Below are 24,650 nucleotides of genomic sequence, written 5' to 3' on the forward strand. Positions count from 1 at the left end.
ATCTAAATCAACCTAAACTCGTTTTAAACTGTTTTACCTCAAGATCCCAATCCAAAAATAACAAGAACCTCACTTTACACACCAAAATTAAACTCCACCAATTCTTGCTCATAAATGAGCAACTTAGGGGTCTGAACAAGTCCCAGATGACTTAATTACAGACCCCAACCACTCCAAATTGCCTCAGAACATTCACATCAAAATTTCACTACTCAAAACCTTCAATTTGTACCTAAAAACCATCCAAAACACCACCAATTGTATATCATACATTTCTAAACCATTTTTCTCTTAAATCACCACACAACTAAGTTTCAAATGACCATCCCATAGAGCCTAAAACATTATTTTTCCACTTAGACCTGTTTATCTAAAGCTCAGACCAATAGTGACCTACAACCAAGACTACCCACCCATTCCCAATAGTTCCAATTCAATTAACATAACTAACTTCGCAAACACAAAAATTCACAATCAAGAACACATCCAAACAGATTAATCACATTCTAAACATTCATTATTGCACCAAGCATCAATTAACTATTTTAAAGCATTTCAATCCCAATTCATACAAAGGCAGATAAACTTCTATGTTTAATCACATTCAACACAACCTAATTAAAATCATCAATTAAAATAACATCAAGAAAGGTCACTAGCTTCCCTTACCATATACCGAAACAACAAAACTCTATAAATACCGAACCCTTGCTTAGAGTTCACGAAACTTTAGAAATGCCTACAAAATACCAAACAGAGATTAGAAAGATCCTTAGAACCTCTGATCAAGAGCAAATTAGGAAAAGACATTACAACTCACATGCGACAAGAGATCATCAAACATGATCTCAATTAACACTAATGGAAAAATGACATTTTATAACAAGCCTATTATAACGGACAAAAATTATCCATCATAATAGGGAGATATTATAACGTATTTTTTTTAATCAGTTATAATATGAAATGCGGTGGCAAACTTGTAAATAAGTTTAAGACATATTATAACGTAGTTTTGAAAATCAGTTATAATATGAAATGCGATGGCAAACTTGTAAATAAGTTTAAGACATATTATAACGTAGTTTTGAAAATCAGTTATAATATGAAAAGCGGTGGCAAATTTGTAAATAAGTTCAAAAGATGTATTATAACAGAGTTTTAGAAATCAGTTATAATATCTCTTCCTCTCTCATTTCCCCCTCTCGCTAGATTTCATTTCACGTTTGCTCTGATTCTCATTCCTCTCTTCCGCTCTACGTCTCATCCCTCTCACTCGCATTTCTCGGCACTCCTCACTCACATTTCTCAGCACTCTTCTGCGACTGCGTTCTTCTCGGCTCTGAGAACACTCCTTCCTCCGCAAGACTACTTCTGGCTCCGAAATCTCCAAAAGTCTAACCAAGTAGGTTTTATGATTCATACATTCTACTATTTTGCTTTTTCCTAATTTTTTATGTTTTTCTTGTATTAATTTCACTAATTTCTCTCCCAAATTGGTGGGGATTGTGTTTGGATTGGTGGAGAAATTAGCGGCGTTAGCACGAGAGAGAGGAGAAGGGAGCCTTGAATGCCGAATCCACGGCGGTGATTGGAGAATTTTGAAGGTAGTTATAGTTCACATTCTTCTCTGTAACACTTTCCCCTCTTTTTATGCTGTTAATTTTGTTTTCATTGATTCTTGAAGAACAAAAAGATTGGGTTTTAAATCTCCTGCACGAGAATCTGTTTCAAATTAAATTCTGGATTTAGGGTTATATTTCTACAAATAAACTAGTGTAATCATAGACTATTTATAATTAAAAAAATGTTTCTTTCTGAATCATTGATGTTGGAAAGTGTTATTCACTTTAGTCCTTGTGCCAATGAAAGTGGCAGAGAAAAAGTAGCAGAATAGTGGTGTTTTCAGGGAAATTTTCAGGGAAGAAGGGGTTTTCTTTAGGGTTTGTGTATCTTTCATCCTGTAATTCACTCTATTATTTTAGATCTAAATTCTTTCAAATTCAAATAACAGAATACAAAAAATAAGAACAACTAATCACTCATATAACAGAAGCAGAAAATTGTACAGATGGCTCTGATCTTGAAATAGCATGCTATTAGGAATGTTTTGTCTGAGAATTTTGGTGTTATGAGTAATGTTCAAAATGAGTCTTTAACTCTCGATCTTGGTGTTATGAGTAATGTTTTGTCTGAGAATCAATACACACACATATATATTACTGTTATTTCGTTGCAAATCTGCTGCTACTGTTTGCCTTCTAATTAGTTTGTTTGCTCGTGGACGATACCAGTTGAATATGATTCTATTGTGCTCATGAACGATACAAACATATTAGTATATATTATTACAATTTTACATGATAACTAGAAATTAGTGACTAATTTTATGGAATTGAAGTTGAAGTTAATTCTACACTGCCTGTATGATGGTTATCTTGCACCTCCTCTAGCTTCTTTCCCCTTTGGAAAGCCTACTGAGCTAGAACTCTACCAAACACAGCCACTCAACACCTCCAACATATTCACAAACACCTTACGTGCACTCCGTAACTCCACTGATTCATTCAATCTGCTGCCAGTTCTCTACATTGTGGAGCTTCTTCTGCGCATCCTGGAGTAGCTTCCATCATTTGGCATCAAGAGCCAGGTTCTCCACACAAGTCTCCAAGAGATAAGTCACTTTTTCAGTCATCTCTCACTTCTATCATGTGTTGTTCCAGTATTTTCCACTGTTTGAATTTTTTTTTTCTCTCACTTCTATGGTTTGATTTCGTGTTTGCTGTGGATGTTTGATTCCATTCACTGTTTCTTAGTTTTTAATCATCATTTTAATCGGTGCAATTTGGTTGATTGAGTTCAATTCAGCTTTGATATTTCATTTCCAGTTTTGTCAAGTCATGTGCATTTTCTTTTGCAGTTTTTAATCTGTCATATGTGTTTCAATCTGTTCTAGTAGTGAATTTTCGTTTGTAATTGAGTCTTGTGCATGTGCTAGCTATATGTTGATCATATAAAGCATTAACATCAAGTTCAGCTTTGATCATTTGAGCTAACAGCTGTGCACACTGTGTTCCAATAGCAAAATTCTGCAGAAAATTTTAATTTCTGGTTTCATTTTGTCCAATCTGTTTCTATCCAGATTTCTTGTTGTTTCAAGCCTTGTGCACATTTGTCTACTGTTTTTGAAAGTATCTAAAGATATTGCAACTCATATGCATCAAAGAAAAGCAAAATGGGTGTTTGAGTTGCTCATAATCTGTTTTTAACTTCAGTAGCCGATTGCATTTCTGGTTTAATGTTGTCCACATTGTTTCTGGCCAATTTTTGTGTCTCTGAACCCTGCTGCAAGTTTGTTTGAAGTGTCTAAACATGGTTCAAGTTGTTTCAATTCAGATTAACCACTGATTTGTGAAAGTCATATGTGAGTTGATTCAAATTTCAATAAAACAGTGCTGTCAAAGTTTTCCAAAGTTAGTCCAGATTTGCTATGTCTAAAGCTTTGCACCGTGCTTGAATCTTTGCCATGTTTTAGGCTTTTACTATTTCCTAGCTTAATTTCTGCAGCTAGATCTAGATTTAGGACATTCATAATCACTTGTTTGATCAATCCAGCTTTGCTTCCAGTATTTTCCAAACTGCTGCAGTTTTCACTAATTTTCAACATAATTTGGCAACTTTTAAGAGTGATATTGAGACTCTGTGTGCTTCTGTGGTGTTTGAACGTTTGTGCACATACAATTGACCATTTCAAACTTGTTCTTACTGTTCAATTGGTCAATTTTCAGTCCATATGCAAAATCATCATTCCAAGCATCACATTTTGTTGAAATTGGAAGTGAACTACTCAATTTCTGCTGCTGCATATATCCTTGCCGTTTGACAGTTTAAACACCTTCAAATAATGCATACAAAGTTGCTCCAATCATCAAATTAGGTGTCTAACCATAGCTGTGAAAAATTGCCTCTCAAGTCATCCATTTTAAAGTGTTTGTTTTGCCAGATTTTAGTTTCTGCACATAGTTTGAATCTGTTTTGGTGCATTTGCCTTTGATATTTGGATTGTAGCAAAAGCTTGGTACCACTACTGTTAAATAATACATCAAACTATCATTAACCAAGTTTAGAAAAAGCATTTGGACCTGTACAATCCAGTTTCAAAAAATTTGCTGCACCAGCATCAGGATTTTGGCCAAAAACTGGTTTTTCTTTGAGGCATTCTGTCAAACACTTTTGCCAAATTTTTGAAATCATTAAGTTTGATGTCTTTGCAGCATGTTTTGATTTCTTGGTTTCTTAATCATTTGGTTTGGTTTTTCGTGATTTCTGCTGTTTAACCACACAACCTTAACGATAGAATAATAGTTTATATATGCTAGAGAATTTAATATTCATCTTTATTCAGTCGTTTAACCTGTTACTTTTTATTCATGCATACTTTCAAAGCTTATGTTGATTATGTGATGTGAAAGGGGAAAAAAAGTGGCATACAAGGTTGGCATTTCGAACATTCTAGAAATCAATATTAATATATTATTATTGCTGATGTTAATTTATATATAGAAATCAATATATATATATGGATTATGTAAGAGGATTGTGTCTACAAGGTTGTTTAGTTAGGACTTTTATTAATACCACGAGTGCTTTTTTTATTAGATAAAGAGACATTAGTTAATTTAAAATTTTGCTTTAAATATTGTAGGACCAGGTTTCGTTAAATTTAAAGTAATTTTGATCAATTATTGTTCCTATTTTTGTTCAACAAATAACTTAAGTGATCTAGCTAATTAACAATTTAATGATCTATCTATATTTTGAAGATTAGGTAACATAAATCAATAAATCTGTCCCGTACAAAAATAAAATAAAATAAATAATATTTATTTTTATGTTTCATCTGAAGCAATTGTACTTTCCTTTTTCTAGTTATCCTTTCATATGAAAATTTGTCCAATCTTTATACAATAAAGAAATAACTAAACTCCCTGTAACCCTGTAATGATCAATTATTTTTGTTATAACTTTTGTAAAATTGGCACTTTAACTTGTAAGGCTACTAAAACTATTTGGTTATCCCTTTTATCGTTTATATATTCTTTTGTGTAGAACAGGTATTCGCTTATATGTAACTGAATGAAGAATAAATAAGTGTGTTTTATGTTTATGATCTTAATGAATTTTCAATATCCACTTGCTCCTCTTGGGTATTTTTCTTTGGTTTGTGTAACTAGGATTAGGATATAAAGATATTTGATAAGGTTCTTGGTTGCTTTGTTTATTTTATGCTTATGGGTTATGCCACATGGATGTCTAACTTTTGTATAGTTCTTTGGAAGCTCATTCAAGGTTGCGGGGTGTTCCATCTATTTCTAGAAAGAAGATGCAAATAATCACACCTAATGTAAGAGAAGTTGACCTTCCTTTGTTTTGTGTTTGGTGATTATTATTTTTATGAGGAATTGGCTTTGTTGTTGATTTTGTGAAATAGGGTTTAGTAGAATATACAGAGCTATATAGGCTAGCTAGAGTATAATTTGATATTTTGTGTCTTTGGTTTGAATGAGTCTTCATTATTTGTATTTAATTTGCAGTGTCGACGTCAATTGGGCAGTTATGAGTGTGAGTATTATGTAATGAAACACATGCATACCAATATTTGTACAAACATTACTGATGGAATAACGTATTAAAATACTAACTAAATACTTATCCAACTATTCATCACAATATTGTTTTAACTCTATTATTTTATTTGTAGATCTTTAATGATTCATCTCCGATGGATGCTGCAGACATTGAAGACATTAGAAGGAACTGAGCTTCTTTTATTTTAAGTGTTAGTAGAAACTTGGCTACAATTAAATAGTGTATGTACATTAATGTAATATTTAGATTTAATATATAGCTTCATGTATAAATGATGTATTAAATATTAGACTATTTAATATTTGAAATAAATTCTATTTTGTTAGTTTCATTAAATTTGTTTATTTAAAGCTCTATTAATTATAAATTGATTGGATCACATCATAATACAAGAATATTATTATAATTTCATTGGATGTTAAATTTAATAATAAATTTTTTTAAAAATAAAAACATATATTATAACGTACATTGCTTAGTACGTTAAGGTACGTTGATCACATATTATAACGTATAATAATATATACGTAATAATATATAACATATTATAACGTACAAAAACTTCTACGTTATAATACCTTCCACCCTATTATGACAAATGGAAATTTGTCATAATAGTCTGCGCATATTATAACGTACTTCAGAAACTACGTTATAATATGTGGAACATATTATAACGTAAATTTCTACTACGTTATAAAATGCGCAGAGTTATTATATCACCCAGAACTATGTCCCCAGTAACTACGTTATAAAAGATCATTTTTGTACGTTATAAAAAGGTAGAAACATAGACCTTGTTGTCATGGTTAAAAAGGTATCTCTTGATCGTCAAAGAGATGACTCGAGAGTTAGAACTCTTAGAGAGAAGGTAGATAACTCTAGAAAAGTGGTTTCTAGAGAGATGATACGTTTTAAAATAATGAAACTCGTTTATAACAAAACTATTTATAATAAAACCATTTAACATTAAAATAAAGAGTCTCATTGTTTTTAAACTACCACCACTTCTAAAATACCATTTTCTGGGATTTTACAATTATTATCAAAATTTATTCACTCTTACATTATTTTCAATTTATTCTTTTGTCAAAAGGATTAAAATTTAATCTTGGTATTTTTTAAATAGTTTCTAAAATTATCTTTATATAATTTCAATTCCAGTTTTTTTTTCTTCCCTTTTTTTCGAAAAGAGCAAAGAAAAACCAAAAAACTGGAGAGCTGAATTTCGAGGAATTTTTAACCGTTACCATAAGAATTTTTTTCTTTAAGAAAAACTATTATGGTTAATTTTATACTAGAGGATAGTAAAAAATGTATATTATATAAGTAGATGCATCTTTTTCAATTATTATATATTTATTTTTACTTTTTACTTTACTATTTAAGACATTTTTAAGAGTTTGGAATGATAAAATAAATTTAAAAATGAAGGCGGTTCAAGAGTTTGGAATATTCAAAATAAATTTAAAAATAATTTTTTTATTTAAAATTTAATTTTTAAGAAAAATTATCTATTAAATTATTATAATTAATTTTATTTAATTTTATTTAATTTTATTTAATTTTATTTAATTTTATTTAATTTTAGTATAACTTTTAATTTCAACTTATATAGATAGTTTATTTTATTAGAGATTTCGTTTTCATTATTAAAAAAATGAATAAACGTATTTCTAATCTTATATAAATTAAAAAAATAAAATAAAAACAAAAACAAGAAAAGAAAGATACTAACAAAAAAATAAGATAAAAAATTAATATACATAAAATTCAAGTAATGAAAAGTCAAAACAAATAAATAAAAAAATAAAAGAGAAATCAAAATTTATTATATAACATTCTCTCTCCTTAACAAAATTATAATTTACTGAAAACAGTTTTAACTCATTAAATATAATTTTTAATATCAATAAAAATTAATTAATTTTTAAATTTTTCCCTTAAATATAAATTTTTAACTAATTTAATAGAAGTATATTAATATTAAAAAATTAAAATCTTTCTTTCTTGAACATAATTTTATAATCAATTTATAGAGAAATATTACTTCTTAAAAAATTTAAAAATATTGTTTTTTTAACTTAAAAAGCGAGTGTTTTATTTAATTCCATAATATTTTATCATTAAAACATAATGTCAAATGGGATACTTTTTATTACTGAAATGATGTTCCAATAATGACAGGAAGGTATAATGCACGGACATAATAACGGAGGTAAAGGATTTCCAAGAAGAGATGTTAAAAATGAATGTGATCAGAGGGCAAGAAGGTTTTGCTCTGTTTCTTTTGGTTGCTCAGCTTCTTTTGGTTGCTCGGCTTCTTTTGGTTGCTCTGTTTCCTTTGGTTGCTCTGTTTCTTTTGGTTGCTCAGTTTCCTTTAGTTGCTCTGTTTCTTTTGGTTGCTCTGTTTCTTTTGGTTGCTCTGCCTTCTCTTCCTCATTTACAGCTTCCTCTGCTTTCTCCTCCTTTACCTTGTCTTCTTCCTGTTGAATGTTGTCCTTTGGAACAAGAAGGGTCTCGCCCTCAGCATTCTCTGGTGTGACGGGAGTCTGAATTGGGACCTCCTCTACCATGTTCCTGGGACCGCTCACACAACCTCCCATTATAAATTTAACTAAACAAATATGAATGAAGGAGGAGTGTTTGTGATCCAAGGAACAAACACCACTACGCAAAGAATGCTGAGGTTACTATAACGTTGCCCAAACCCTCTTATTTATACCTTTAAGCCTCTCCGTTTTAGGAGCACTTTTCGCCTTCAAATACCACTCCAGGGGGATTTTGACTCTTTCCAATACCCATTTACGTTCCCTTCCATTGTCTCCAAAAGTGTATTTCTTGGAATTTTTAGAAAATAAAAATCTGTACTACAAAGTCATATTTATTTTCTTGATACCTGAACATGGAAATGCAATGGTGTTTTTGTTAAAATAAATTTAGAGGGTATGAAATATAATTTTTTTATGAGATTATTTTTCGAAAAGACATTTTTAACCAAAGATTCTCGAGAAAGAAAAAGAAAACATTCCATTGAGAGAGTGAAAAATATGTGTTAATGTTTTCGAACAAAAAGTGTCGTGCGAGGTTGGAGCAGTGAAAGCATAAAAGGATAAGGGTAAACATATCATTTTAAAGGGTTGTCTAGATAGAACAATTGGGTAGTGTAAATAGCATAAGCCTACATTTAGTCCATATTTCATTCTCGTGATTTGGAAGAAAAAATATTAGTACGTACACCTGAAATATGCTCATATACACGAGAGGTGAGAGAAAAAGAAAGAAGTAATTGGTTTGGAGGAAATAAAATGTGATAAGAGAAAAAAAAGGGGAGGTGTTCAATAAAAATAAAGTATTTTTTTTTTTAAATATCTACTGTAATTTGCATTGGATGATCCAATTTTGTATAAAGAAGTGATAGACAATATATAAATTTTAGGATGGTTTTCGTTATTTTTCTTGCCTTGTCTAGAAATGTGTTTTCTCCTAATTTAAATCTTTATGTATGAAAAACAAAATCGTGATTGGGAAAATTATCAAAGTGACATGTGATTTCAAATTTAAAAAGTTTAAATGTGAGCATGTATTAAAGATTAAAAACTTATCAGCTACAATTATTCATTTAACTAGAATAAAAGCACCTACTATATATAGTTTCTCGAAAATATTCGTTAATTGTATGTTAAATTATTTTTAATATATGTTTTTGCTAAGCATGCTTACGTATTTTAATACGTTATCGTAGGAAAAATTAATGGTAATTAAGTTTTGTGTTTTATTTTAATTATTTTGACGCGGAGACTGTATTTTTTTTCTTGCACACGTTTATGTATTTATCATTAAGAAGACTTTGATATTAGCACCAGAAGTTGACAGAGCAGAGAAACAGCAAAATGAATGATGAAGATTGACAAGCAATAAAGAAAGAAAGGTGCAGAGTAACTCGTGTAGTTCAACCACCACTCTCATCCCTCAATTTTCTTAACCTATCTTACAAACTCAACCCATTTCAATTTCTGTTCTCCGATTTCTCAGGCGAGCTTTATTAAGCTCGCCTCTCCCAGATCATGGCCGAAATCTTCAAAATCCTCTACTTCTCCGCTGTCTTCATCGCCGTTTTCCTCTGTGTCCTCCCGCCCGTGACAGCGAATGACGTTGTCTCGACGGTTCTCCGGATGCCGTCCCAAGTTGCCGGTGACCAAGGACAGAAAATATGCGGTGGGATAACGCCGTCATCGTGCCCTGTGAAGTGTTTTCGGACGGACCCCGTTTGCGGCGTGGACGGTGTGACGTACTGGTGCGGGTGCAGCGAAGCTGCGTGCGCCGGCGCACAGGTTGCGAAAATGGGGTTTTGTGAAGTGGGGAACGGCGGTTCCGTCGTCCCTCTGTCTGGTCAGGCGTTGCTTTTGGTGCATATTGTGTGGCTCATCGTACTAGGTTTCTCCGTCCTCTTTGGCCTTTTTTGAAAGAGGATGTAACATAGTAACAGTAGTATACGTACGAATAGCATATAGAGTTACGTATTATTGTACGACTATGTCTATACGATGCTTATGGCTATTTTGTTTTCTAAGGAATGTTTTAAGTCGTCGGAGAACATAATAGAATTCAGATTTTTAGACACTTTGGTTCCTTGTATATTATTCTCTCTGAAAATGCAGTGTTAAATTGTTGTCACTGTTGATGAATTTCCCTAAGAATATTTCTGATTTTGGAATGAGAAGATTACTTGTTTATGGGACCACCTACGAGATTAATTCCAGAAGGAAAAAAAAAATTCAACTTGTTCTTCAGAAATATGACTTATCACATAATAAATTTTTAATTTATGTGAGAAATTACACGACATAGTAAATTTTGCCATGTGTGGAAATTTATTTTTGGATAAATTTAAATTTCGATTAGATTTCGTCTTTCATTTGCTAAACCAATTGTTGAGTTTGTTTTCATTAATGTTTTCCTCACATTATCATAATAATTAAACGCGTTTTGAAGATATATGAATTTTTTTTAGCAGGTTTTATCTAGATTTTGAAAATTATCGACACCATGGACTCGTTAATTGTTAATCATAAAAAGTATTTTGGACATCCTTAATGCTAAATGCCAATAAGAGAATAAATAGAAGTATTAGAATGAATATGTGTAATAGGAAAAGGAATTCCAAAATAAAAATGGTAATGTAATAAGAGACAAGAAAAAAAGAAGTAAGTGTTACAAATGATACTTTTAATAGGAAAACGACATCAAAATTAATTGAAACAACTAAGTATTTTAAATTATAGTTTTTTTTTTAGTTTTGGCTATTTTCTTTTATACAGTGGCTTCTTAGAAGTTTACTAGCCCTTTTTCATAAGAAAGTTTATCTAAATTATTTTTTCCTCTAATTACATCTTTTGTCAATAAATAATAAATATTCAATTAATCAGATACATTAATGATAACTCAGTTGTAACGTATGCTAATTATTTATATAAAAATTAGATAAACGAAAATAACAATCCAGAGAAAAAACAATTTAAAAATATCCAGAATTTTAGTATTCAAATAAAAGTTTTTATACGGGTTAAAAAATACTTTTATAAGAAAGTTCTTCAAATAACAACCTAATTGGATATTTAGTTTTTCCTACCAGACTCTAACATTAAAACGTGCTTTATCTTTCACAATTTATCCAAATTCAAGCAAAATTAAACACATCACTAATGTTATCTGATATTAACTCATCTTCATTTTTTAATTTTTAATCAAACAATGAAGTTACGAATGAGAGTGAACATTTATTTGTCTTTTAATAAAGGCAACATCCCAAAACATACATTCACACTCATTCTCTTTTTTACCGATCATGTTCTGAATCCAACAATGATGAGCAAATAAAATGTATTTGCATTCATGCATTAGTTAGGTCATTTTCATACATTTTTGCATTGAATGATTTCATCACATATTATCTTTGTTTCTAATCATATATTTGGATTTGTGTATCATTATTCTAAACAAGTGTTTTGAGATGTTGCAATTACAATTTGGAGGGAGTTGGTGTTAAAAGTAAAGAAAGCAAAATAGAGAGTTCCACAAGCAACTAATGGATCTTTTACAACCTATGGATTTGGTTCCAAAATACATAATTCAAATTAGCAAGTTCCAGGTAACTTGTGGATTTTTCATAACTTGTGAATTTTTTAGTAAGCAGTATTAAATTTTAATATTGTGTGGACCGAAAAGGATTAGATAAAGGAAACGAAAAAAGAGAAAAATGGTTATGAGAGAGAAGTAACCATCTTTGCAAATGGAGGAATCCAGGAAACCATAAAGGGGAAAAAGGAGCAAAACAAGGGGATCTTCTTCCATTTCAACTTCTTCTAATTCTATTTATTTTATTCATAAATTGAACGCATTGCTAGACGTAACAGGAGTAGTGCTAGAAGAAGAAGGCGAGAAAGAAGGCAAGAAGAGACACCAATTGATAACAAAGAGCATGTATCCACAATAACAAAACAACCTGTGAGGAAGACTCTTCATAATTATTCTATGCCATATCCTAATAATTATTAAGGAGCATTGTGAGACCTCCTATTCAAACCAATAATTTTGAAATCAATCTTGAATTGGTACAATTAATCCAACATAATCAATTGGCGGTGCAATTTTAAAGGATCTCAATTCTCACGTAGAGAATTTTCTAGCGATTTGTGACACCTTGAAGATTAATGAAGTTTCAAAAGATACAATTCGCTTGGGGCTTTTCCCTTTCTCATTACCGGATAAAGCTAAAAGTTAGCTTTAATCATAACCTCAAGGCAATAATTCTAAAAGGGAGGATACAACTATAAAATTTGTAAACAAGTACTTCCATCCATCCAAGTAAGCTAGAATGAGAAATGAGATCACTTCTTTTGTGCTGTAAGAAACTGAATCTCTAAATGAGGCTTGGGAAAAGTATAAGGAGTTAATGAGGAAATGTCCACATCATGTTTTACCAAACTAGTTACAAGTCTAGATATTCTATAGTAGTCTTGCACCTTCCTTTAAAACAATTCTAGATGCAATGAGTGGATGATTGTTTAATCTTAAAATAGTAGAGGAAACTTTGAAAACTTTTGAGTTAATGGCAAATAATATCGTGAATATGCAATTTGACCACTAAAATAGAAAAAAGGTGGATTGTTAAAGTTTAATACTTTGGATGCTATCCTAGTCCAAAACAAGTTGTTCACACAACAAATTACTAAATAAGAAGGTGTACCAAGGTTACCTAAGGTGGCCCGAGACAACCAAAGTAAAGGCATAAGTATAAAAGAATTGTGAAGCTACAAAGTGCTTTGTTTATCTTTCTGTGCTCACTGCCTCACTTAGTGTATCTACTTATATCTCTTATACGTCTTCATCCTATCTCTGATTATACCTTGCCATTTTCGATTTAATTATACTTGTAATATCTTATAATCAATATAAACACATCAAAGAAAAAAAATAAAAAAATAGCAATCAAAACAACCTTTTACTTCCCTTCAACGCAATGTTTAGGGCTTGCAATGCTATTTTCCGTTGAGGTTACGATTTGTATATTTTGTTACAGACTCCATCATTGATGTGGTTTACATAAGTTTATTCTTTGCCATCTCTCTAGTGTTATTATTGGAAACGTGTTACATGTGGAACATTATATCTCGTTGGTGCTTAGGTTTAGTGTTGATTTTGCACTAGCTTATTGAAATCTATGTGGTCATATTGTGTTTAGGGCTATATCTTCATAATTTGCATTTGCATGTTGGTGATGTGCTCTCTGAAATTTCTACGCTAGAAAGTTGATTTTTATGCTTTTTTGTGCATTGATTGATTATATTCTAGTTTGAATGTTGTTGTCACTTCTATAGTTGCAATGGGGCGAAAAATCATTGAATCTGACCAAGGTTAGAACTATATACATAAGGGAATTCATAATGTGAAGAGAATCCTTGAAAGATTATTTGAAATTTCCTTTAACTTTAAGAAATACCTGATGTTATACATGTATCCTTTTTTCTTGGGTTCTGATTTTGTTCTGACAATGTTTTGGTGGGCTATTCCATCCTCTTTTTAATGCATAATTTTGAATACTTTGTATTTTTTCTTAAGATAACCATCACTGAATCATTTATAATATACACATTCAAAAGCCCTTATATGGCTTTTTACAATAGCTCTACTACAAATACAAGGAAGGATATATATGATGAATACATTAAAACCACAATAAAAAAAATATCCCTTGTTTATATTATTTTGTTTGTATTAGTTTCTTAGTTAACTAATTCAATAAGTTAATTAGGTTCTTGTCCTTTTTCTTGAAACCTATTTATTATAAATTACGTTGATATATGATATAAAAAGATATTTATAATACCATTAAACTACTCAAAAATTTGACCATTTATTTTGTTAATATATATTAACTAAACTAACCAATCCTATTAATATTATTTATCTGATTCAGACTAATAACATTGAATGAGACTTAATGAACCATGCTCTTTAGTATATTTACAAAATATAACCATAATATCCAGTAAATAAAACTTACAAAAACCTCTCTCAAAGCAACTATTACCATCATCAAGTCATGGACACGGGAAGGAGGAGAGTGGTTCACGGAAGTTGAAAGTAATTACAAAATAAAAAGGGCAAAATGAACATTTTGAAAAATAGGCAAAGTGTGACGAAATTATGGGGGTACGGAAAGCATTTGGTTTAGTTTTGTTTGCTAGAAGCAGAAAACAGAAACGGGTCATATGTGGGCCTAAAGTCAAAACATTTGGAGTGATGCTCTACCACCACCAAATGCTTTCTGCACTACCCATACCTAATTTATCCTTTATAAAACGGATGTCAACATCCCTTTCATTCTCAATAGATATTGATATTCGTGAAGGGATATTGACATTCGTTCACCTATTTTTTTCTAATATTTTAGTTTATTATTTTTATTTTAAATTTTATTTTAATAATATTTTTATTTGTGTAATATATTATAAAAACAAAAAAAGTAAAATACTTTATAAATTAAAACATAAAAAAATATTACATAATATTTATATATTCATTTAAAATATAATAAATTAATAAATTAAAAAAACAAAAAAACCTTAACGGTTTAACTAATTATATAAAAAATATTAAACAATTAATTAAATAATAATACGTAAATTAAATTAATAATAATTATTTTATTAAATAAAATAAATTTAATTTATATATAATTACATAATAAATTTTAAAAAAATTTAAATAATATTTATATATTAATTTAAAATACAATAACTTAATAAACTAATAACTAAAAAAAGTAAAAACTAAAACCTTGACACATCCGTTCAACTAAAAATAAAAAATATTAATCAATTAATAAAATAATAATACATAAATTAAATTAATAATAATTATTTTATTAAATTAAATAAAATTAATGTATATATAATTATATAATAAATTAAAAAAATTAAATAATATTAATATATTAATTTAAAATACAATAAATTATTAAATTAAAAAACGAATGTTACACATCGATTTACCTAATCTTATATAAAATATTTAAATAATTAATTAAATAATAACACATAAATTAAATTAATAATTATTATTTTATTAAATAAAATAAAATTAATTTATATACAATTATATAATATATTTAAAAAAATTTAAATAATATTTATATATTAATTTAAAATATAATAAATTAAAAATTAAAAAAAAAATCTTAACAAACGTGGTCACGATAATATAGTATATCTGTTGAAGAATATTTTTTAATGAATGTGGATATTTGTTGAAAAAGAAAGTTAAAATGTAGAATATTTTAAAACATAAAAGATAATTTTAGAATTTTAAAAAAAAATATGAAAATGCAGGAAGAAAATGAGTGGGATTGGGAGTAACCCTGAGAAATATAAATTGTTCATTAGGGTTTTGGAAATGCAGTGAGGGAGGTGCGCTGTCTGCGACAGAGAGGGAGAGTTGCAGCAACAATGAAGACTATTCTCTCATCAGAGACGATGAACATTCCCGATGGCGTGAGCATCAAGGTTCACGCCAAGGTGATCGAGGTTGAAGGCCCTCGTGGAAAACTAGTGCGAGACTTCAAACATCTCAACCTTGATTTTCAGCTCATCACCGACGACAACGGCAAGAAGAAGCTTAAGATCGACGCCTGGTTTGGATCTCGGAAAACCTCCGCCGCCATTCGCACCGCCCTCAGCCACGTCGACAATCTCATCACCGGCGTCACCAAGGGCTACCGCTACAAGATGAGGTTCGTGTACGCTCACTTCCCCATCAACGCCAGCATTGGCAACGACAACAAGTCCATTGAAATCCGAAATTTCCTCGGCGAGAAGAAGGTGCACAAATACTCTTCCTGTATATTTTTAATTAATTAATTTTCTTTTTTATTTGATATTAAGAAAAATGTGCGATTAGGTTTATTGATTTATTTAGTTACTTGTGCGTGATTAGGTGAGAAAAGTTGACATGCTCGAGGGTGTGTCCGTTGTTCGGTCTGAAAAGGTTAAGGATGAGTTGGTTTTGGATGGAAACGATATCGAACTTGTCTCCCGGTCTTGTGCTCTGATTAACCAGGTATTTTCTTTCTCTCTTCACATGCCCTGCCCAAACCCTTTTCTTTTCTATTCTACTCTTGTTTAGACTTCAATTGTTTTTCTGTTATTTGCTACAGAAATGTCATGTTAAGAACAAGGATATTCGGAAGTTCCTTGATGGTATCTACGTAAGCGAGAAGGGAACCATATTAGTAGAAGAGTAGACCATGAAATCAGACATGCTACTATTTAGTTTTGAAATCTTTTTTGAGTTTGAATTTTACAATTTTTGTGTTGTCAAACTTGTCTTTGCGGAAATATTTTATTCGAAATTTATGCCATGGAATATTTGCCCAATTCACTTCACAGTCCATAGATATTTTGCTATTCTTAATGTGTATTGTGATGAATGTTTATTTAAGCAGTTGATTGACTGAATTCATAACTCTGCTGTTCAGTGTGGTTGGTATGCAATCACAATTAACTATTTAAATTTCTGTAGTGCGACCTTGATTTGATAAACTGAATTTTTTATTTTTCTTTATTTCATCGGTAGACGATGTGTATGAGAAGTTGTCATTATGTTCTACACCAGACTGCCTTGAACTGGTGGTTGGATGACTTACAGAAATCTCATTTATGCACTCATGGTTGAGTAGATTCATTTAATAGAAGCAGGTTCATTCTTGAGGGAATATATATCAACAGACAGAAAGTCCTAAGGCAAACCATGTCAATGAAAAACACTTGTTTTTGTTTTTGTGTAGAAAGTCCTAAGTCATTAAGGGCGTAATATTTTTGAATTAATATGAAGATAATCAAGTAATACTTGTTTGGTGTTTATTCAGTGGCAGTTGAGATTAACAATTAACCGTTTAGTTCTTATAAAATAATTATAGAGCTAATGAGAACTGTTTTTAAGTTTTATAACCTTGAGAACCAATTCATAAGCATTGGGAAAAGTTTATAAGAACTAAACTAAGGGGATATGTTTATAAACTAAACAGTTCTCGTAGAAAAAAATTTATAAGAACTAAACTAAGGTGCTATGTATAGAAGTCTTGAATTATCATTTTTAAAAATCGTGATCATAGAAAGGACTTGGAACTTCATTAAAGGCTCGAATAATTGGATTCTCAGAAATTTTATACAGTAGAAGAGGAATTACTGTGAATTGATTGACTTATCAACACAGTACTTGTTTTGTAGGATCATTCACAAACTCAGGATACACTAGAATTAAAGTGAATATTGAGAAATACAACATTGTAGATAATATCGCCATTCTCTATTAATTATCCTAATAACCAAATCATACAAAAGGTTTTTCCGTATAAATAACATTCGAAGCTTTTAATTACAGTGCATTTTGTCAGCTAAAGCGTTATTCTTGCATGATGAATACTTATTCACCGGCTGGCGAATAATTTTTCCATGGTCAACAAATTAGACAATGGACCATGGTTATCAAACTCGTTAACTAGTACGAGTTTATGTTTCTGACTCTTGGTTTTTGAGTTAATTAAGAAATAAATTCGATTTTCAAGTAAAATCAATAAAATTGATTGTGGAATTAGTAGAATTGTGTGAAATCACGACTTTACAGTTGTTTTGAGAGTTTGAAAAGAGAAAAATGAAAAAAAAAAGTCGTTTTAGGAGAAACATGGCTTAATTAGGGCTTGATTAGAGTTTTAATGTTAAGCATGTTTTGTTTTGCTGTGCTTCATTATTATCTCTCGTGTCCTGGATTTCTGGATTTCTCTTTGTGGTCTTCATGCTTGTCGTTGTGTCTCTTTCATGCTTGCTATCTAACGTCTTGGTCTCGCTCGTTATTGTGCCTCTTGGTCTCGCCTCCTGTGCGTGGGTCTTGCCTTCGTGCTCGCATTGTGTCATTGTAGTATAAGTGAATTTATTTTTCTAAATAGTAAAGTAAAGACCTATGCCACTATTTTTAATATGTAATTATTGCATTTTTTTTAATGTTTTGTTGTGAGAAAAACATAGAGCATTATGTATGGAAATGCATCAAATTCAATGGATACTAATCTAATTGCATCTTCATCAAAAGTAGAAGTAAAAATGTTATGGGAAATCTGTATGATGTTGGATGGAAACATGGGTTTGATTTAGTTGTAATAGAAGAAAAGTTAAAGTAATTATTGTTCAAAAATTGTGAGTAGAGACATATTTAGATTTAAACACCATCTTACCGCAACGAGGATTCTGGACTTTGTGCTTTTGTTTCAGAAGAAATTATAAATTTGATGATAAAAATAGTTGTAAAAGCTAAGGATGTTCCATTAAAGAGAAAAAAAGTTAAATGTCATTGATGAAGGCCATGAGGAAAGTGACACTGTTGAAGGAGAACATAGGGTGTTTAGTTTTAAGAAACAAAAAGTTGCCACTACTAGCAAGACGAGAGTCCAAGCAACTATAAATCAAATGATGAAAAAAGGATACAAAGAAGAAGTTGATGCTCAAGTGGTTGAACTCGTTTTCACTAGTGCCATTCCTTTCAATGTAATTAGAAATCCAACATTTGTAAAGAAATGTGAAATGATTGGTAAGTATGAAGTTGACTAAAAACCACCATCTTATCATGATATTAGAGAGAAGATATTGAAACAAGTTGTGAACAAAATAGATATAATTCTTGAGGAATAGAAGGAGGACTGGAAGAGAACTCGCTATACCATTATGTCTGATGGTTGGACAGATAAAAAAAAATGTTCTATTTGTAACTTCTTGGTGAATAGTCTTAAAGAGAAAATTTTTCTTTATTCACTTGACACCTTAGGTATTTAAAAAATAATTGATAAATTATTCTAAATGATAGATGGCGTTGAGTTTGTTGGAGAAGAAAATGTAGTTCAAGTTGTCATTGATAATACTGAAATTTCAAGACAGTTAGAGAGATGCAAAAAAGAGAAAAATTGTATTGGACTCTATGAGCAACACATTGCATTGATTTGATCTTTGAAGATTTTGAAAAGAATTTGAAGGTCCATGAATTGACAATTAAAAAGGGAAGAAAGATTACCACTTACATTTATGGAAGATCAATGCTGATTTTGTTGTTGAAAAAGTTCACTAAAGGTAGAGACTTGATAAGACTAAGTGTGACTAGATTTGCAACAGTTTATTTAACTCTAGCTTGTCTTCATGAATTGAATGCATCATTGTTGACCATGTTTAGTGCTGAGGAGTAGAAGCCAAGCTACTTTGGAACTTCACAAGAGGGGAGAAGAGTAGAACATGTGGCATTAGATAGCCTGTTTTGGAAGAACGTTTCCACATACTTGAAAGTTGTTCCCCTTTTTATGGTGGTCTTAAGATTGGTGATAAAACCCACAATGAGTTTTATTTATGAAGAGATGAGTGGTGTAAAAGAGAAGATTTGGTCCAATTTTAACCATATTAAAAAGAGGTAAAATTTCAAACTTTTACTAATTCAATGTTTAATTATTTATGTGTGAAATTATTTCAAATATAGCATAATTGGTTTGGTAATTAAATGTAGTTATGAAGAGGTTTGGAGAATAATTGATGTTTGATGGGATAATCCACTTTATAGGCCTTTGCATGCAACTATCATTATTTATATCACATCCTTTAATTCGTTCCTTTTCTAATTTGATAGAAGAAATCCTATATTATTTGTATCACATTATGTTTAGTGAATATGTGGTACTAAAGGCTTGATTGATTTTTTGTTAGGCAAGATTTGAGTTTTATGCTACCTTGAATATTAGTTTGTATGTAATTAAAGTTGTAAGTAGATATGAACCTTCAATGATGCCTATATTGCAAAATTTTTGTTGTTGTGGTGTAGCAAAAAGAAATATATGTTTCTGGATGAAATTTTACTCCAAATCCTCTTTTAAGCCATTATTCAGACATCTATATTTTGTTTCTTTGCAATTATTATTTTATTGTTCATTTTCCATTTGCTCGAAGTAATTTATTGATAAAATGTTTACTCGCATGAGTTTTGTTAGTGATAAGCTTTTTAAGGAGATACATGATCTAAAATTTGAAGTTGTTGTCCAAATTGATTCATTTTTACCACCTATAGCATAATTATAACTAAATATCTCTCGATCTCTCTCTCACTCACACAGAGGAACAAGGAGAGAAAAATTAAACAAAAAATCCTTGGTTGTCTTATGGTTCTATTTTCTTAGTTTATGTCGTATTACAAATTTTGCGTCAAAAAGTTATTTTCATGAAGCAAGACTATGCAAAAATGACAACGTCAAAAAGTTATTTTCATGAAGCAAGACTACGCAAAAATGACAACTGCATATGGCCTTATACTTGGACATTGATTTTTCTATCAATTTTATAAAAGTAATTGAATCTATCTTTTATGTGAGTAATATCAGTTAATCAACCGAAGTTGTGTTGTTCCAAGAATATAATAAATTGAAGTATTCAAATAATTTTTCTACCGTACTTTATCTTCAAAGGTACTACAGTTTGATGTTTGTTTGTTAGATGCGAAAATTAAAAGTATTTTAAAACATCTTAGATAAATGAAATAGCGCTTACAGTTGTAGTTCATGGATGAATTTTAAATTACATGGAATAAACTTCGAATAAACTTGATTTGCCAAAACTAATTGTTTGGTATTGTTAGCGGGGTGAGGGCCTGCAATTGATTGATATTGAGGCATTACAGTTTACAAATGCATGCACATAACTAAATGTTTTTATAATGTGAAACTTTGGTCATTACCTATTCAAATGATTTGATTACATTGAAGAACTGATCCATAAGCAGGAGCCTTTGACAACAATCTTACCCCTTTTAATCCTATTTTCTATAACTAATTCTGGTTGTCAAAGTAGCACTTTGATGATTGAATTGCCTAATTTTTTCTTGCTGATGTTGCTGTCACCTTGCCAAACCTTGTTTAACTTTTGTTGGTTAATCCTTGCTTATCTTTGTTGCACCATTAGTAGAAGCCGATCATACATATTGTGGAGGAATTTGAAACAATTTTCCTTAATATGCATAAGTGTGCATTCCACTTGGCAGGTGATCTTGTTTAGATTAAAGAGTATTACAAAGATGATCAATGGCAAAATAATTGATACATTTTTCCAACTTTACTTAGTGAGACAGTTTGGAATTTGGGTTATGATTATTGTTGTTCTAGACATGATATCAACTTCAAAAAGTTTTCCCTTTAATTCTTTCCTTTTTAAATTTAATTAAAGGAATCCTATTTATTTATATCACCTATGCATAGTCTTGCTTTTATAGTATGAAACTTTGGCAACACTTTTTATAATATGAAACTTTGGTCATCATCTATGCAGATGCTTTGATTACATTAAAGAACCGTTCCAAAATCAGGAGCCTTTAACAATCTTATGCCTTCTAATCCTATTTTCTATTACTTATTATGGGTTGCCAAAGAAATACTTTGATTATTGGGTTTCTGATAATGATTTATTTTACGTGTTTTTATATGTATATTTTGGTGAATAAATCAACTCCTTCATAACTTTTACCTTGTTTTGCTCTCAAATTTAGTGTGTTTTTATGCTTTCTTGTGTTTTACTTAATATATGCTTGTTTTACTTCTAATCTCTTTTCGAGTGTATTAAATAAAGAAATAAGAAGCAATTTTGGTGGAGGAAAACAAGCTAGAACTCAAGGAAGTATGATTGGACAAGAAGGAATTATTTTTAGACAAATACCCACTTCAAGGGCTCCAGAATCACACCTAAGGTTGAAAACATGAAGAATAAACTCACTTGTAGGGTTAGATTTCCATGGACCGCCCTTGGACGACCATGAAATCAACATTAGGTGCCAGGCTGACTCGCTGGCCGAGCTGGCTGCTCGTTGGGCGAGTTTGACAACTTAAACCTACAATATTCGAGTCATTGGGTGTAAAGTTGGCTAGCTCAATGAGTTACAAGTCAGGGAGCATCCATTTTTAGGTCTCATTGGGCAAGAATGAAGCCATTTTTTGAGAATGAAGCCGTTGGGCGAGGCTGTCAGCCCTGATATGTAAAAGTGGGTTTTTAATCTTGTTTTCGTGAGGGTTTTGGAGATTCTTCCTTTTTACACAAATTAAATCACCTAGGGTGCTTGAGAGAGGCTTTTGAAGGCTGTTTGGAGTGCTCGGAAGCCCTTCCTCTTGTCCTTGGGTTTCCTCCTTCATCCATGGTGATTTTTCCCTTTTGGGGTAAGGGAGGAAGACAGGTCACGAATTGGAGGAATAAATGCAAAGGGGAGGCACAATTGAAGCATGGAGCATCTCCCAAGAACCTTGGGAAAGGGTATGCATCTTCCTTTGGTTTCAATTTCTTCCTTATCTCTTCAATTTGTAGAACCTTAAGTTCAATGTGGAGGGTTATTCTTATGTGTTGAGATTAGATGTAATAAATTGAATCTTATGTGTTTTGTTATGTTAATGCATATTCTTTCCATTTCAAAGTTAGTATTTGATTTATATTCTTAATGCTTGTTGTGGTTTGATCACCCATGACTTGATTTGCGTTTCTTGATGTATTGGGAAATATGACTTGAACCTAAAACCTAAAATTGAATGACTAATGGAAGCTGGTATCTAGGAATAGAACATGATTCATTAGTAATCTTAAGACTCTTGAACTTAATGCATGATTGCTTGTTGAGGATTCAAGGAATTGGAACTTGATGAGTTATCATAGACTCAAAGTCACTAAGGATAGGATTTGAGTATGTTTGTGAGTTGATTTTGACTTGATTATGGAATTGAGATGTTTGTGAATGCATGAGAGTGAAGTGGATGAACTCTAGTCTTAACAATTTGTAAATAATCTATGTTAGATTTCCTTGCACACCAACTATTTGATGGAAATACCAAATAAAGTTTCTTGAGCTTTTGTGAATTTTGTGGTTTAATTGAGTTAGAATGCAATAGTTGTTAAGTGTTGCACAAGTTCCTTGGGAGAGAACGATATTTATCACTTGCTACGCTGCGACTAGTACACTTGTTGTTGGTTTTGCAGCCAACATGTTTTTGGCGCCATTGCTAGGGACTTATGTTACAACATAAAACGATTTGGGAATTTGTGACTCTTTTAGACAATGTTGTGTGTTTTCTTTTCTTGTGCTTTCATATATGCAGTTTTTCTATAGATGTTTCTGCTTTTCATTGGTTTGGTTTATGCTTAATGCTTATTTCTGGGTATGCCTTATAACATGATCTAGCTGTTAGAGGGTCCTAGAAATGGGAATTCAGCAGCTTACCTAACTAAATCAAATCAGATAACACAAGTCAGCAGGGATGAGATTGTGTGTTTGGGCCCCATTGTTCTAGTTTTTAATGCAAGTCTTGATGCATGCTTAGGCTAAGAGATTGGGTAAGGTATGTCAAACTTAGATAGATGCAACCAGAGGAGCCTGAATGTTTGTACCTTAGAGAACAAGAAAAGTAGTATTCATCACCTTTTAAGAGTACCAAGTGATCTTGCAACAAGAAGGATCTGAGTGAGGTTATTTGGAAAATCCATTTCAATCATTCTGCATATTGGAACTATTGTTTGATTTATGTGCTCATGTTCTACAATTATTTTCTTTATCTATTTTTGTTTATGATTTTCAATTTTCAATTTTAATTTTCTCTTTATTGTTTTTACGATTATGTTTTTCAATTTTCAATTATCAATAAATATTGGTTCCTATAAGAATTGGACTAATGTGTTTCTTCAAGTTTTTTGGTGTTCTTGTGAGTAATAGGTATGAATGCTAATGTAGAAGAATACACAAGAGGCCGATGAATTTGAGCAACAAGCTAGTCCACCCAAAAAGAGTTTGTGTTTTCTTTTCCTTTCTATTTTCTTTTTCTGCTTTGTGGATAAGAAGTATGACTTGGCTGGTCTGACAAATATGATGCATTGATTTAATGACTTTGAGTGAGTTTTGCATGACTTTGAGGAGAATAATTTGTGTTTGATCATAAATTGATTTTGGAATACATTGATAATGTGTTTTGATTTAGTGAAAACTTATGCTTGTGGTTGTTCACATGTGGGTATATCTAGAATTTTGTTATTGTTTTTACTGCGGTTAATGATTGTGGCATGTTGTATGACAAACTTAGGAACCAAAGAACTAAATTGGGTAAGATTTTATGCCTCAAGTTTATATCTATTGAGTGCTACCACTTTTTTGTTACAATTAACTTTGCTTGATTTTCATTGCTAGAGTTCTTTTTTGCATGCTTACATTGAAACAGTGTCATCTTTCTTTCCTTCTTTGCATCAAGCACCCAAAATATCCAATTGTGTTCTCAAAGACAAGAACCCTTGTGTAACCCTTAGAGCATTAAGAAAACATCTCTTTCACATTTTGAACCTTTGAACCTTGTTGAAAATGATTAACCACCTCACTTTGAGTGATAGAGCAAAGTTTCCATA

At 31.0% G+C, this 24,650-nt stretch overlaps 2 protein-coding genes, 1 long non-coding RNA gene and 1 other non-coding gene across 4 annotated transcripts; 3 read left to right on the forward strand and 1 right to left on the reverse strand.

Moving 5' to 3' along the window:
- The first annotated feature begins 1,224 nt into the window (after nucleotides 1–1,224).
- Nucleotides 1,225–5,969, forward strand: LOC148203879 (uncharacterized). Its single transcript, XR_015784527.1, has 3 exons — nucleotides 1,225–1,607; nucleotides 2,583–5,404; nucleotides 5,762–5,969. It is a non-coding gene; the product is annotated as an uncharacterized LOC148203879 (long non-coding RNA).
- A 3,525-nt stretch (nucleotides 5,970–9,494) lies between these two features.
- On the forward strand, nucleotides 9,495–10,320 carry LOC124849007 (uncharacterized). The gene has a single exon (XM_047326840.2). It carries the CDS (start codon nucleotides 9,717–9,719, stop codon nucleotides 10,113–10,115), a length of 399 nt encoding a protein of 132 aa, XP_047182796.1. The 5' UTR covers nucleotides 9,495–9,716; the 3' UTR covers nucleotides 10,116–10,320.
- A 2,203-nt stretch (nucleotides 10,321–12,523) lies between these two features.
- On the reverse strand, nucleotides 12,524–12,630 carry LOC124849009 (small nucleolar RNA R71). The gene has a single exon (XR_007029728.1). It is a non-coding gene; the product is annotated as a small nucleolar RNA R71 (small nucleolar RNA).
- A 2,955-nt stretch (nucleotides 12,631–15,585) lies between these two features.
- LOC124849008 (large ribosomal subunit protein uL6-like) lies at nucleotides 15,586–16,590 on the forward strand. The gene is made up of 3 exons (XM_047326841.2): nucleotides 15,586–16,031; nucleotides 16,147–16,269; nucleotides 16,367–16,590. Exons 1-3 carry the CDS (start codon nucleotides 15,660–15,662, stop codon nucleotides 16,451–16,453), a joined length of 582 nt encoding a protein of 193 aa, XP_047182797.1. The 5' UTR covers nucleotides 15,586–15,659; the 3' UTR covers nucleotides 16,454–16,590.
- The last annotated feature ends 8,060 nt before the right edge of the window (nucleotides 16,591–24,650 follow it).

Source organism: Vigna umbellata, chromosome 2 (assembly GCF_029865625.1).
Source record: "Vigna umbellata cultivar VRB3 chromosome 2, Vumbellata_1.0, whole genome shotgun sequence".
Taxonomy (NCBI): Eukaryota; Viridiplantae; Streptophyta; class Magnoliopsida; order Fabales; family Fabaceae; genus Vigna; species Vigna umbellata.

What these genes read in the sequence shown, in the direction of transcription:
- LOC124849007 (XM_047326840.2), top strand. Translation starts at nt 9,717, where the DNA reads ATGGCCGAAATCTTCAAAATCCTCTACTTCTCCGCTGTCTTCATCGCC.
- LOC124849008 (XM_047326841.2), top strand. Translation starts at nt 15,660, where the DNA reads ATGAAGACTATTCTCTCATCAGAGACGATGAACATTCCCGATGGCGTG. An exon ending in ATTTCCTCGGCGAGAAGAAG is followed by an intron (nt 16,032 to 16,146) that starts GTGCACAAATAC and finishes GTGCGTGATTAG; the next exon opens with GTGAGAAAAGTTGACATGCT. An exon ending in CTTGTGCTCTGATTAACCAG is followed by an intron (nt 16,270 to 16,366) that starts GTATTTTCTTTC and finishes TATTTGCTACAG; the next exon opens with AAATGTCATGTTAAGAACAA.